Source organism: Anthonomus grandis, chromosome 3 (assembly GCF_022605725.1).
Source record: "Anthonomus grandis grandis chromosome 3, icAntGran1.3, whole genome shotgun sequence".
NCBI lineage: Eukaryota > Metazoa > Arthropoda > Insecta > Coleoptera > Curculionidae > Anthonomus > Anthonomus grandis.
Genome location: NC_065548.1, coordinates 37,411,084 through 37,424,181, shown reverse-complemented (window position 1 = coordinate 37,424,181; position 13,098 = coordinate 37,411,084). Strand labels below are relative to the sequence as shown.

Here is a 13,098-nt window from a genome sequence, read left to right as displayed (position 1 = left end):
AGCAGTTATTAGTATATTACTTCTTACGCTGAATACGTGCTTTTATTTTATTTGACTTTGACTCCCCGATTGCTATTTTTTGTAGTGTTTTTGGCCACTACAAAAGAGCTGCGTGCGTAATAGTTGGTAGGCCAATTACCATCTTATATTTCTCCATACTAAACAAATCACTGCGTACTAATCGGCTTTTGAGCATGCATTGAAACCACCTGCATGTCATTGCATGAACCCCAAGACTTCTTGCAGCTCTTATGATAAATCCAAATGATGTGTTGTCAAACGCGCCTTCTGTTTCCAGAAAGGCGGCTTCCTTCTTTTTGTTTTCTCTACCCTGGACACCAGTCTTGGTAGCCATGTCTCTGTTGAATATCCTTCTCTTGATCTTGATTTTAAGCACATTGATCTTGAAGAAGAGAACGACGAATTAAGGCAGTTTTCTCCAATTATAGAAAGGTATCATCCATTTTTTCTCTAAGAGACGAAACGAAAACAAAACTTTTTTTTTGAGCGAAACACGTGTAGCTTTTAAAAAATTATATGGATTTGATGAGACCGTGACTTTGTGTTTTTACCGTTGTTTAGTTTTCTCCAAGATTTAGAGTAAATGCATGGATTTTATTCTCCAGTGGGTGTAAAAAGTGAGACTTTGGAACCTTCCCGACATAATTTTTTCTCTTTATTGTCTTCTAAGTTTCTACCCATTTGAAAGCAAAATCGATAACTTTTGTATTGTTAAGTTTTTGTTTAGTGTACTATTCATTGTACTTTCTCTATTGTTTGTGATTTTATAAGTAAAATCAGAAACAATTGCTACATATGATAGAAGAAACAATAAAAAAGATAAATAAAGTCATACTAATAGAATTACTTGTTTTGATATCTATACATTACTATTATTGACTTGTGTAAGTGTATATATGTAACATATCAACGATTGTAACAAATCTGTTTTCAATTTATTGCTGAAGGTGTCTTTACTACTATTTTATGTGTCTGTCATTTTAAAGATTTTATTTAAATGCTTATCCAATTTATTTTAGGAACGTAAATCCACGTGTCCCTCAACTAAAAGCATTTTCCTTAGTAAATTTTACAAACCCAAAAAGAAAACATTATCGATGGGTGATGTTTCAACCATGCGCACGAGTTTGTTTAAACGCGAGGGAATATGTAACATAAGATTATCCGATTTGGGTAAAGATAAGTTTAAATTAAACAAAGAATCACGTACAAGCTCATTAAGGAGTGAATTTGGACTTGCGTTTAAAACAAATGTTGAGGTGACTGGTATAAAAAAAGGGATTTTGTCAATTGGAGAAGGTATGTGAATTTAATGTTATAATATATTCTTATACATAATTTTTTTGTAGCATTGAAATGGAACACAAGATACTGCGTCCTCGATGGTTACTTATTAAAATACTGGAATTATCCAGAAGAAGAATATACCAGAGAACCATTAGGTATAATAGATTTATCGAATGCGGCGGGTAGGATTACTTTGGCTGATCGTTCGTTGTGTTCGAGACCGCGGTGTTTGAGTTTACAGTTGTGTTATAATGAGGGTGCCATTTTGCAATATTATTTTTGTTTCGACAGTTTAGAGGAGAAGAACGAATGGATGCAAGATATGAATTTTGTTATAGGCACTCTAGAGGATTGGAATTGCTTAAATAAAAAACAATTTCTGATTACATCTCTTTAGATTTATAGGGGTGGCTTTGGTTGGTTTTTGTTACTAAATTTATAAGAAACACAATGGCCAGTGGCCATAAACTTAAATACTTGACGATCTTTTTGAGAAACACACACTGCCAGTCTTAATACCTTATTAACACTATTATAATATAAGACTATGTTATATTCGATAAAAGATACATTTTTCAATTAAAACATTTCTGATTTCATTTATAGTTTAATAAATAAGAGCAAAATGAAAAATATACATCTAGACACCAAGCTAAATGTTGTGATTATTTTCGACCAAATCTATTATGTTTAGATTTAAAGATTTTGTTTTGAATTCCTTAAGGTCCCTAAGAGTTATAATTTTATTTAATTATCAATTAACCTATTTTGGTTAATTTAAAATTTAAGACTTCATTTTAGGCATAACATGATACTTAACATGAACTTATATCGAGTTAAAACACTTATTGATCTAGTTGTTTCTTATTTAAACCTTAGACTATTTTTGGCGGTTTTTGTACCATGGACTTTGGCAGTTAAAGTATACTCAAACTTTTGACAAAAAAAGGAATAGTAAACTGATACTCTTTTTGTTAATGAAAATTTGATTTCGCTATCAAGTGAACCTAATAAGTAAATATTTTTATTTTCGTAAAAAATATGTTTGTTTTCAGTTAATTTCTTCTAATCCTTACGTAAGATGCAACATATAAAAGCCGCAAAAAAATACTCGCTCAGCAAATTACATTTTTGCCTTTAAACTTTTCGGATATGTTTTTTATATTCGAAAAGGGTACTTGTTTAATTTTGACTATAATTTTTAAACTTTCCAAAAATTGTTCGAATTTGGCTAAATATCACATTAAAATATTAATATATTAGCAATTATTTGTTCGTTTTTAAGGGTACAAGTTTCAAAGAATTAATATTTTTATTATTAATATATATTTATAAGGTTTACTCATTACATTTCTCTTATATCTGATAATAGGCGTTAGGATTATCACGTGTTACTTTTGTTACGAAATATTTAAATAATTATTTTAATATATAATTTTCGTTTAAAATATTTGTGTGTTTTTTTTCTTTTGAAATATTTGTACCTAGCAATTTTATCTTAAAGTTGTTCCGCATTTACAGAGTTTGTATATGGCCGTAAAGTTTTGAAATAATATTTTATAAAGAATTCACTTTTAAAACTATTTCTTATATTTTAAGATTGTTACTTTATAGGGGTCTCTGAATTATTTCAATAATTCTGCGAAAAAAGAATATATTGCGGAATTGACTATACTGGTCAATTTCTCTTGTTTGCAGTGGTAAGTGGTGGGGTCGCTCTGCACTTCAGCATACGTTAAAAGACAAATATGCCCAGCCAATAAGAGCATTCAGGCACTACAGAGGCGTAGCTTGCGTGCCGCCAAAATTCAAAATACGAATTTTTCGATGCCTGTAGTTAAACAGCGAGATTTGGCATCTCTGACCTATATATTTGCTACTATAGGATTTTGTTTTGTTAGGCATTTAGATTTTAGATTGAAAAAGTAATGCGATGTACATATAAAAGACGCTCAATGAAGAAATATTTGTAGCTGTTATAGATTACTAAATTATTGATTTTTTTAATTATATTTACAGCGTGATCAAGATTTTTAAGAAAATAAAAATAGACAGTTGTTGCATGGGGTCAGAAATTAAAAAAAAAACAGAAACCAGTTATCCTCAGGACACTAAGTCTAGGTTTCTTTAATAAATAAGTACAAGTGCATGAGTGAGAACAATATACATACGTATATACCGTGTAACGGTAACATTAAACCATCCATAAATTATGGCATTATTATTAATAACACTTAAAGTTTTTTTGGTATTTTTATTTTGGCTTGTTTTATAGATGTTTTTTATGGTATTATATTAAAATTTAGTGTAAAATTACTTCTTACATGCCATATTCCTATAGGTATCGATAATTTAAAATTTTCATAATATAATAATTGTCAATGAACGTTTGAAAAGCATTTAAATAGCCAATTATACATTACTTAGGAGATTGAAATATGTGGATCTGAGAATATCGAGTAGGTAGATGATAAAGATTGCCGGGCAATAAACAACTAAAAGTATATGAATTTTTAAGAAAAAATCACCATATAAATAACATTTAAACTTTTATTTGACGACAATTAAAATCAAAATATATAAAACTATAATAATTTTTAAAATAAACTAGACTATGGACTCTATACTATATTAAAATGTATTATATTATATTATATCAACAACTTAAAACTAAAATCGTAGAGAAGAAACTAAATCCATCCAGCTTGGTTATAATCATATTGTAAATATGGTTATATAATATTATAAACTAGCACTTCCGATCACAACTGAACCTACAAAGGATTGAAATTATGAATTAGTCTAGGAATATAAAAATTAATGCAATATTACCATTCTTTAAAACCCTAACTAAAATTCTTGAGGGGCATATCCCTTGATGCATATGCTTCCCCCAGACTTATGTTTCTCATTTTACATAAGCTATTAAATCCTAAAAGTAAACAACAAAATATACAATTATGTCTGATAACTAAGAGTTTATATAACCTCTGATGTTTCTCCGGTTACAATTGTAAAATATATGTTATCCTCCATTCTCAAATTTATTTTGGATCTCACAAGCATAATCGACTTCCCTATTACTTTGTTCTCTATAAGAGGTATATTCTTCGAAATTCCTAAAATTTAAAAATGATTCTTTTATCTTTATTTTGTGGATATTAAACAAAAATGTTTGTTTAAACTATTAAAATAAGAAAATATCTAGGTATTGTTGGTACACATGGGACATATGTGTTCCTTGTATGCCTGGCCAAAAAATTCTGGGTGAAACTTCCTTCCTGAAACTCCTTCTCGCAGACTTCGCAGATTGCTTTTTGTTGGCTAAAAAATACATAATAATTCAGATTAAACCTAAAAAAATTATATCTTACCTTAGTGTTGCGATAATTATCGTAAACAGACACTGCAGCAGCTAAAAAAGAAATTATAGAGGAAAGAAATCACTGAACAGTTTACTAGAAATTGAAAATCAAACACTAAAATGTGTGTTTTTGAACTCAAAATTAGCGTAGTACCGAATATTATAGACAACGGAGTCAACACTAAGCACTATGACTGCTGTGAGTACTCAAATAGTGGCAAAATCGATATAAATAATAATTATCGGCGATAATTAAATAATTCAGGAGGCAACACAAAATATAAACTAACCACATTTACGTAGGTTTATATTTTGTGGGAGGCAAAGCAAATAAAATAAAATTTTAAATCTAGGTTAGGGAAAACAAAACAAAATGAATATGCCATATTGCCAATGCCAACAGGCACGCGAAATTTTACGGACGTAAACCAAGGGATCAATCCGTATTTGGTCCCATCTTCAATTCTCATTGGCTGGGCATATTTGTCTTTTAACGTATGCTTTGCACTTCTTGCCCATCTACGCGTCAACTAGTATTATATCTTTTGTGTATACCCTTCTACTATGTTACCCAAAACTCCTATTATGAACGACAGAATATTTAGAATATTTAGATAAAATATTTCGGGAATTTAATTTTCTCAAATTCTCTTTTTAACGAACCTATTTCCAATACAATCAAATCAATCAATCAATTTCAACTCAATCTTTGACGAGTCATTGATTGACACTCACAGAATAAGTGCTCTCTGATAATTTTGCTTCATTTTGATCGAATATGCATAATCTGTCAATGATTTGCCGCATTTTTTTTATTGCTTTTTTGTGTATTTAGGCGAGTGAGATCTGAGTCTTTTTGCTTGCGTCTCCCCACGTGCATTTACCCGTTATCTCTCCTGAATTTTCTACCAAATTTTGAGTTCTTTCATCAGGTGTGCTCTAGTTATACCACTGAATGGGAGTGTTCTCTAGGGATGATTATAATTTACTATAGGTTCGTAAAACCCCCATATCTGAGTTCCTCTTTCACTTTGGATACTTGCACTGATCAACAGGTACAATTCGGTGAATTTATTTCTCATTGATAAATCATTAAGAAAAAAATTGTAAGATTTTAATTGTCAACAGACCAGTGCTTTTCGGAGATTGATATAAGATTTATATGTGATCCTAGATTATCTGCCTAATAATAATCACTACAGCGCTCAAACTATCTGTACTTGCTAAACAAAAGTCTACGTTAGTTAAATCTAATGACAATTTTGGACACAACTTACACTTTCACATCTGTGATTTGAATATTTTTAGAGTGATGAGAATCCAAATCAGAGTAGCTAATAAAAATCTTATTTTTATAGGGTTTTTATAGTATTGAGTGAGCATTACCAACAATAATATTTTTAAGTGGAATAGAATAAATATTAATAACAATCTAAAAAACGAATTTTACCTGGTACACCTACGAAAATTTAATTTGTTTAATAAATTTTAACTAACAAAATATATCATATTGTAGAGATGAATTCATAACAATATAGATTTAAGCCACAACGATTTGCATTCTTTTCTATTTACCGTCTCAAGAGTCGCATCTTCCAAAATTAGAGAGTCCCATTGTGTCGAATATGAGTTGACATTGGGCGAATACTAGATAACTTCTTCCTGAGTTGGACTCTTTCCTTTATTTATGCAGTTTAGGACTGTCTGGATATCGGAATATTTGCCAAGTATGATTGACCATGGGACTTATGAGAATCTTTTTTCTCTTCCCACTGACAATGATGGTAGTCATCGGATAGAGTGTTGTGATACAGCTTGCTGATTAAAGGTCGACGATCGCCCTTTCAGTTTTATATCAGTCCACTATTATTTATTTTTCACCAATGGCTAACCTTCCACGTGTTTCCCGAGATCCGCATGAACCTCAGATATTTCTTTAGACATTTATAAATTCTTAGCCACATAAAGTGCCACAGTATACTCAGCTGGAGCAGTAAACACTAAACAGGTCTAGGCAGCACGCCGTACCGACTCTTTCGGTCATCATGGTCGGCTTTATAGTTTTGTTTTGTAGATAGGCTATGAATTCGTCAAATCCGCTTCTGATTGAATTGCCGCAGCCCAGCGTTTTTGTGATTTTCATAACAAGGTTAATAAGGAGCCAGTCGTTTGAAGTGAATGAATCGATCTTTACCCCTCAACGGTTTTTCCTTTCTGTAAAGAACATCGTTCAGGATGTTTGACGTTTCGGTGACCGAAGCCTTCCTTCTCTTAAAATGATAAAGCCAAACCAAGTCACCGTTGTTGTACCTTTGGACTCTGGCATCATAAGCGTCTTTTATCCAATCGCTGGCATCTTGAATGGAAATGCGCACTTTACTATGAATAATTCCATTCTCCTATGCAGTAGCTCACTGACGTAGTCTCTCTGTCCGCTGACAATGATTGCAATCCTTTGGACAGGATCTCCTTGATGGAGCATCTGTATTTTCATGGATTTTCCCTGTTCGGTGTTCAGTGTCAAACTCCTGTAGCCTCTCTATCCATCTTGCTACTTGATCTTTGGATTTTTTAACTATAGGAGACATTTCAAATCGGCATGATCAGTTTGCAGCTGAAACTTCCTCTCATGGAAATGAAGCACTTTCCTGTACTTGTAGAAGTGCTCCATTTCTTTGACAACAGCAAGATAAATCTTACAGGACAGTCCTCTTAAAATCGTTTTCATCAGGCGTTTAAAAGTGGCAGAAGAATTAAAGTCCAAATGTCACCACGTTAAATTGCCATAATCTAGCACCAACTTTCCAGGGGCTTTTCACGATTTTCAGGGGCCAACTCAACTAGCCGGTATCCACTTTTCAGGTCTAGCGTGGTAAAGATCTTCGATCTAGTCAGGATGTCCAAAGTGTCATCAATACGAGGAAGAGTCTAGCTTTGCTTTTTAGTCATGTTATTAAGCTGCCGGTAATTTTCGCCGAATCTGGTTGAAGACTTTTTTTTCTTTACCAGTACCACCTTTCATTGGCGTATATGACACCTTGGCCATACTCTCAACAAAGGTGCCTCTTCTCTCTTGGCCAGTGGTAGTCTTCGAACTGTTTGCCGGATAAAACGAGCATTTTCGGTCTATGTCGGTTCTCCCTTACTTTCCAGTATCAAAAAAATCTCGATGTCTATGGTTCAAATGCCTTAGCCTCCTTCTTTGCTCTGGTCTTAGACCGGCGCCTAGCACCGACGATGCTCTTATAATTCTTTCGGAATGGTTTCCTGGTTGATTTCTATAGTAAGACAGAATAATGATTGACATTTATTACCCTCACAGGAATACTTCTTTCAGTATATGCAAACATGTTTCCGACTGTTATTCCTCGACCAACAGTCTCCTCATGCATTGCAGGTTCGAACATCACTATTTCACCATCTGTGGTCTTGCTATCAATGCAGTCATCCAAAACAATCTCACTTCGTTCTTGTATCAAAGTTTCCTCTGGAAGTAGGAATTCAATACTGTAGTCCCTCTTAGGACGTAAATCAACTTCCTTATCGTTAATTTTTAAAACTTCCTTCTTCAAGCTCAACTCGAAGCCTTTGGTGTACATTATCTCCATCCCAATCCTCATTTCTATCTCAGACACTATCACCGGATGCTCGAGTATTTAATTGGTAGGTGACGTTTATTTTACAATCGATATTTGGTCGATCTCCAGTCGCTGTTCGTAAACTCCATTTTGATCGCCGAACCTTAGCTGCCGATTTTACTATGTCGGATCTTATGATTGTCTTTATCGCACCACTGTGCTCTTGGGGTCCGTATCGCACCCCAAGAGCACAGTGTGAAAGGTCCCATCCAGACAGTAAATATGACTTCATTTCAATGCTTGAACTGCCAAACTTTTTATGATCCTGTCCTGGATATCTGGATATGCCATTCAAACTAAACGTGCAATATCGGCTTTAAGTTTTTGCAACTGGCATCTACTTTTCATGTTCCGCGTGTGGTAGACATGTTCCAAGTGTGATTGGCAATAACCTATCTCTAAATGCCTCACTAGGGCTCACTCAAGGCCAACATAAAGGCAGTTCCCTTTTCCTAGATGGCCAACAGTTTGCTTTGCAGCAGCTGATAAATATTCCATAGTACAGAACCACCAAATTGAGACATTTTGGGGCGTATTAGCCCAACAGATTTCGTATTGCCACAAATTTCGTTCTTGTTGTCCACTGTCCATCGTTGAAGGCAGCTCATCAATAGTGTTGACGTCCAATATTGCGATTCGATTTTGAACTTCCTAGACCTGTCCTCTACTAATGAGAGAATCCGCTTTTCCAGGGAAGAAGATTTTTCCAAAATTTGTTCTTTTAATTCCTTTATCAAATTGGCATTGCTTTCCAAAATCTTTCTTTCACTTTTCTCTGTAAAAAAATTTCAAGGCGCGGCAAATTGTATTTAGTTTATTGCGACGAATTTCTTTATGGGAATTCCATTGTAGCTTAGAGGTAAGAAATTAAAAGTAATTCCAAAGTGCCTAGAACTGTTTAGTGATCATGTTTATCGATTTTAATCGAGTGGAGTCTCTGCAATTTTGTAGTTTCAAACCGGCTATTTTAGAATACAAATGTCCCACGCTTATTTGAATTTCGCCTTAAAAAAGGCTTTCTCTTAAACCTGATTGGTAAAATAGATCGCAAATAGATTTGCGGCTTGGAAATATCCAATTAGACTGAGTTTTTGCACTTTCAGTAGAGGTCGTACAAGAATTTTTCTCGTTGATAAGACAAGCCGCATTTCCATATCAGTAATAATGGTTACACCCCCAAACATTAAAATATTTTAATATTTAAGACGTAAACTTAATAATAATAAATATAATAATAAATTTATTAGCAATAAATAACATTACAATCATAGTAACATATACCCATAAATATATATTTTTTGTAAAGCACCTGAATGTGCCGATATAAATTTACATAAATCTATTATAACTTATTAGAGTGTATTCAAATAATACCATCATTGATATTATCATCATTTTAATAAATTTCTAATTGTATCATTATGAACTAAAACTAAACCTACAGCTATTCTATACATATACATCAAATTTCTTTTTTTTTTCTTCAAAACAGAACAAAAAAATTTTAGTTTTTTTTATTTTTCTAATATCTTCTGGTAACAAGTTATATATTTTAGGTCCAAGATATGTTAAAAATCGTTTATTGACGTTTTTGTGATTTCAAGTCTCTCCCGAAGAAAGCACAACAGTATCATCAGCATAGGATATTGCAACAGCATCAACATCCAGATCTCTTAAGGAATTTAGATAGGAGATAAATAATATGAAACCAAGAACTGTTCCTTGGGAAACACCAATTTTTATGCTCATTGGCTCACTGAAAGTGTCTCTAATTTTCACTATTTGTTTGCGGTCATTAAGATATGATTCAAATAGTTGTAACACGTTGCCTCTAATTCCATAATTCTCTAACTCGTTAGTAGTTTTATATGGGGTACTGTGTCAAATGCCTTAGCAAAATCTAAGAAAATTGCAATGCTTTTCTTACCCATGTTAATATTGGTTGTTATTTCTGATACTAACTTATATATTGCATCTGTAGTACTAAGTTTTTCAACAAATCCAAACTGATTTTTTTAAATAATGCAGTTTTTCCCAAAGAAAGCAAGAAGTCTATCTTTAAGACATTTTTCAAATATCTTACCAAAGTTATTCATAACACTTATAGGTCTAAAATTATTAATGTCATGTTTATTTCCTGATTTATAAATTGGTGTAACAATAGTTGTTTTAAATTGGATAGGAATAATACTGGTCTTAAAAATTAAATTTATAATATTATGTATAAGTGGTTTTAATATATAAACATGAATTTTTTATTAGTTTACTTGTCATTTTCAAAACCTTGTTCGTTGTTATTTAAAATATTTATGTTATCATTGCTTTTATTTATTTGTTTATTTGTAGCTTCAGATACTAACTTATAAATTTTTTTAATAATATTTTTGTTTTCATTTATTTTGTTATTGTAATAGTCATACTTGCATTTTATAAGTATTTTACTCAAGGTGTTACGATAAGTCCTGTACTGATCTTCTATTACATTATTTTCTTTATTTTTTATCCTTTTTTAAGTTTGTCTTTTTTTATTGACTCTATGATGCCATTTGTAATTCTTGGTTTTATCTTATTATAGTTTTGTATAGTGATTATTTTTGGGGATAATGATTCATTGTAAAATTTCATAAATATATTATAGAATCTGTTATAAATTCACAAGAAGCCTTGTGAATCATTAGAATTTAGAACTGATTGCCAATTTTCTATTTGTAATCCCTCACTGAATTTTATTTAATCAATTTGCTCTATTTTTATTTGTTTTATCTCATTTCTTTAATTAATGGTATTATTAGTCTGGTTTGATATATTTAGTATGATTGGATAGTGATCAGTTAAGTCAGAATTTACAAATGAGTTAAAATTCAACTTATTTGTTTATAATTTCCTTCGCAAAAATAAATGATCAATACAACTAGCAGACAAAGATGTCACCTTCATAGGACAATTAATATAGGACATAAAATCCATATTTGTTATCCATACATGTTGATAAATACAAATTAACTTGATTGTTAGGATCATCAGAAATATCAAAGTTAGTATCACCAATAAAGATATCAATGTCACTCTTTAAATTATCTATAAAATAGGAATTTATATCCTCAATAAAATCGTTTTCGTTAGTGGATGGTGGCCTATATAAACCAGTTATACCAAAGCATACACCCTGGATGCCTAATTTTATTTTACTGATAGTAACTACAGATTTAGGTAATGTAATGTCAACGATTTTAACATTTAAATTTACTTTAGTATAAATTAACATTCCATCGTTTTTATTGTATTTAGCGTTATTATAATAGACATTATACCCAGGTATATTAAATTGATTGCAATGCGAATCACAGAGTTGAAAACATTCTCCTAAAATTATCACATCACAAAAGGATAATTTAAAACTTTCTAAAGGGACAAACAATTCTTCAAAATTCTTTTTTAGACTTCTTATATTTATATGTAATATACTTGATATAATCTTACTTGTATTCAGCTTTGAGGCTAATATTTTTTCAGATATTGCTTCTTCTGGATTTCCACTACTTTCTTCATTTTCTTCCAGACTCTCAAGTACTTCTGCTTCTGGTAGTGTGACCATCAGATCTGTCTTGAGTCTATTGATTGTCCATTGTAGTCTTTTTTACTTTTTAGGATGTTAACCGCATATTTATAGGAAGGACATTCAATATTACTTGCTTTATGATCAATATTATAGTTTGTTTTAAACTTTTTGTTGGCTTTAGCACAGTTTACACATTTTTTTATTGACTTTGGACACTCGCGAGACTCATGTGGACCACTGCAATATTCACATATAGTTAAATTGTTGCACTCTGTATTTTTATGGTAGAATTCTTGGCATTTAAAACACCGCTGTATACTAATGTCTTCATAGACTCTGTATCTTTGCCACTATAGAAAAACCTTTCTGCATTCCATAGATTTGTGAAAAAGCTCAGCCGAGCATTCAGCAAAGTTTGTTTTATTTTTGTTGTTTTTAAATTCCCTAATGTATGTAATTGTGAATATTCAATTATAATAATGTATGTATATTCAATAAATTGGTTTTGCTGCCTTAATGCTTTCTCTATCTCATCCTTGGACATATCTCCCTCAACACCTACAATTTTAATTCTTGGTTTTCAGCTTCTTCTTGCAATTTTTCGATATCTTCCTTTGTTTGACACTTTCTTACTACACTACCTGCTTTTGCTTGCCTTGCATCTTTTACACTGACTTTCAGCTTTTCTGGTTTAATATTTTCTTGTATTTCTTTTTTGGTTTTTCTTGATACTTGTGGCTTTTTAGGCTTTATGATTAGGCTAGGTATATTCTTAATTGGCTTGGACGTAGGGTCGTTCCTTGGTTTATTTAGTGTTTCTGCATAAAAAAGCATTTGGGATTATATGGTTAATTTATATTTTTCTTTCTAGTCTTTTTGTGATTAATTCATTATTTTTTGCAGTGAGATCTCTTACTGTTTCTTCAAGTATTTCCACTTTGTGTTTTGTTTTTCTAGCATATTTTTAAATAATTTGAATTCTTGTTGAATATTTTCTAATATTTGAATTATGGAGGGGATTTTAGTTAAGAGCTTTACACAAACAACTAACATCTATCACAAACAACTACATACGTTTCTGCATTGGTATTACTCGGATTTCTGATGAAGATAATGTTGTTATTGTACATTGCTTATGAATTTTTGCTTGACAGCAATCACATTCATAAAACTCACCCTCAATGATTTTAGAACACTTGTAACAGTTTTCGTTACCATCCATGATTATT

General features: G+C 31.7%; 1 protein-coding gene and 1 long non-coding RNA gene across 3 annotated transcripts in view; one reads left to right on the top strand and one right to left on the bottom strand.

Annotated features, from left to right (window-relative positions):
- Nucleotides 1-1,959, top strand: part of LOC126734443 (anillin-like) — a 48,148-nt gene extending 46,189 nt beyond the window's left edge. For both annotated transcript variants that reach the window (XM_050438087.1, XM_050438086.1), the window contains exons 10-11: nt 1,041-1,320; nt 1,371-1,959. In XM_050438087.1, coding sequence (XP_050294044.1) covers nt 1,041-1,320; nt 1,371-1,705 — 615 coding nt within the window. In that variant the 3' untranslated portion in view covers nt 1,706-1,959. The remainder of the gene's footprint in view (nt 1-1,040; nt 1,321-1,370) is intronic.
- Nucleotides 1,960-3,840: 1,881 nt separating this feature from the next.
- LOC126734451 (uncharacterized) lies at nt 3,841-5,240 on the bottom strand. Its single transcript, XR_007660053.1, has 4 exons — nt 4,683-5,240; nt 4,297-4,632; nt 4,141-4,240; nt 3,841-4,082 (listed from the first exon to the last, which is right to left on the bottom strand). It is a non-coding gene; the product is annotated as an uncharacterized LOC126734451 (long non-coding RNA).
- Nucleotides 5,241-13,098: the final 7,858 nt, after the last annotated feature.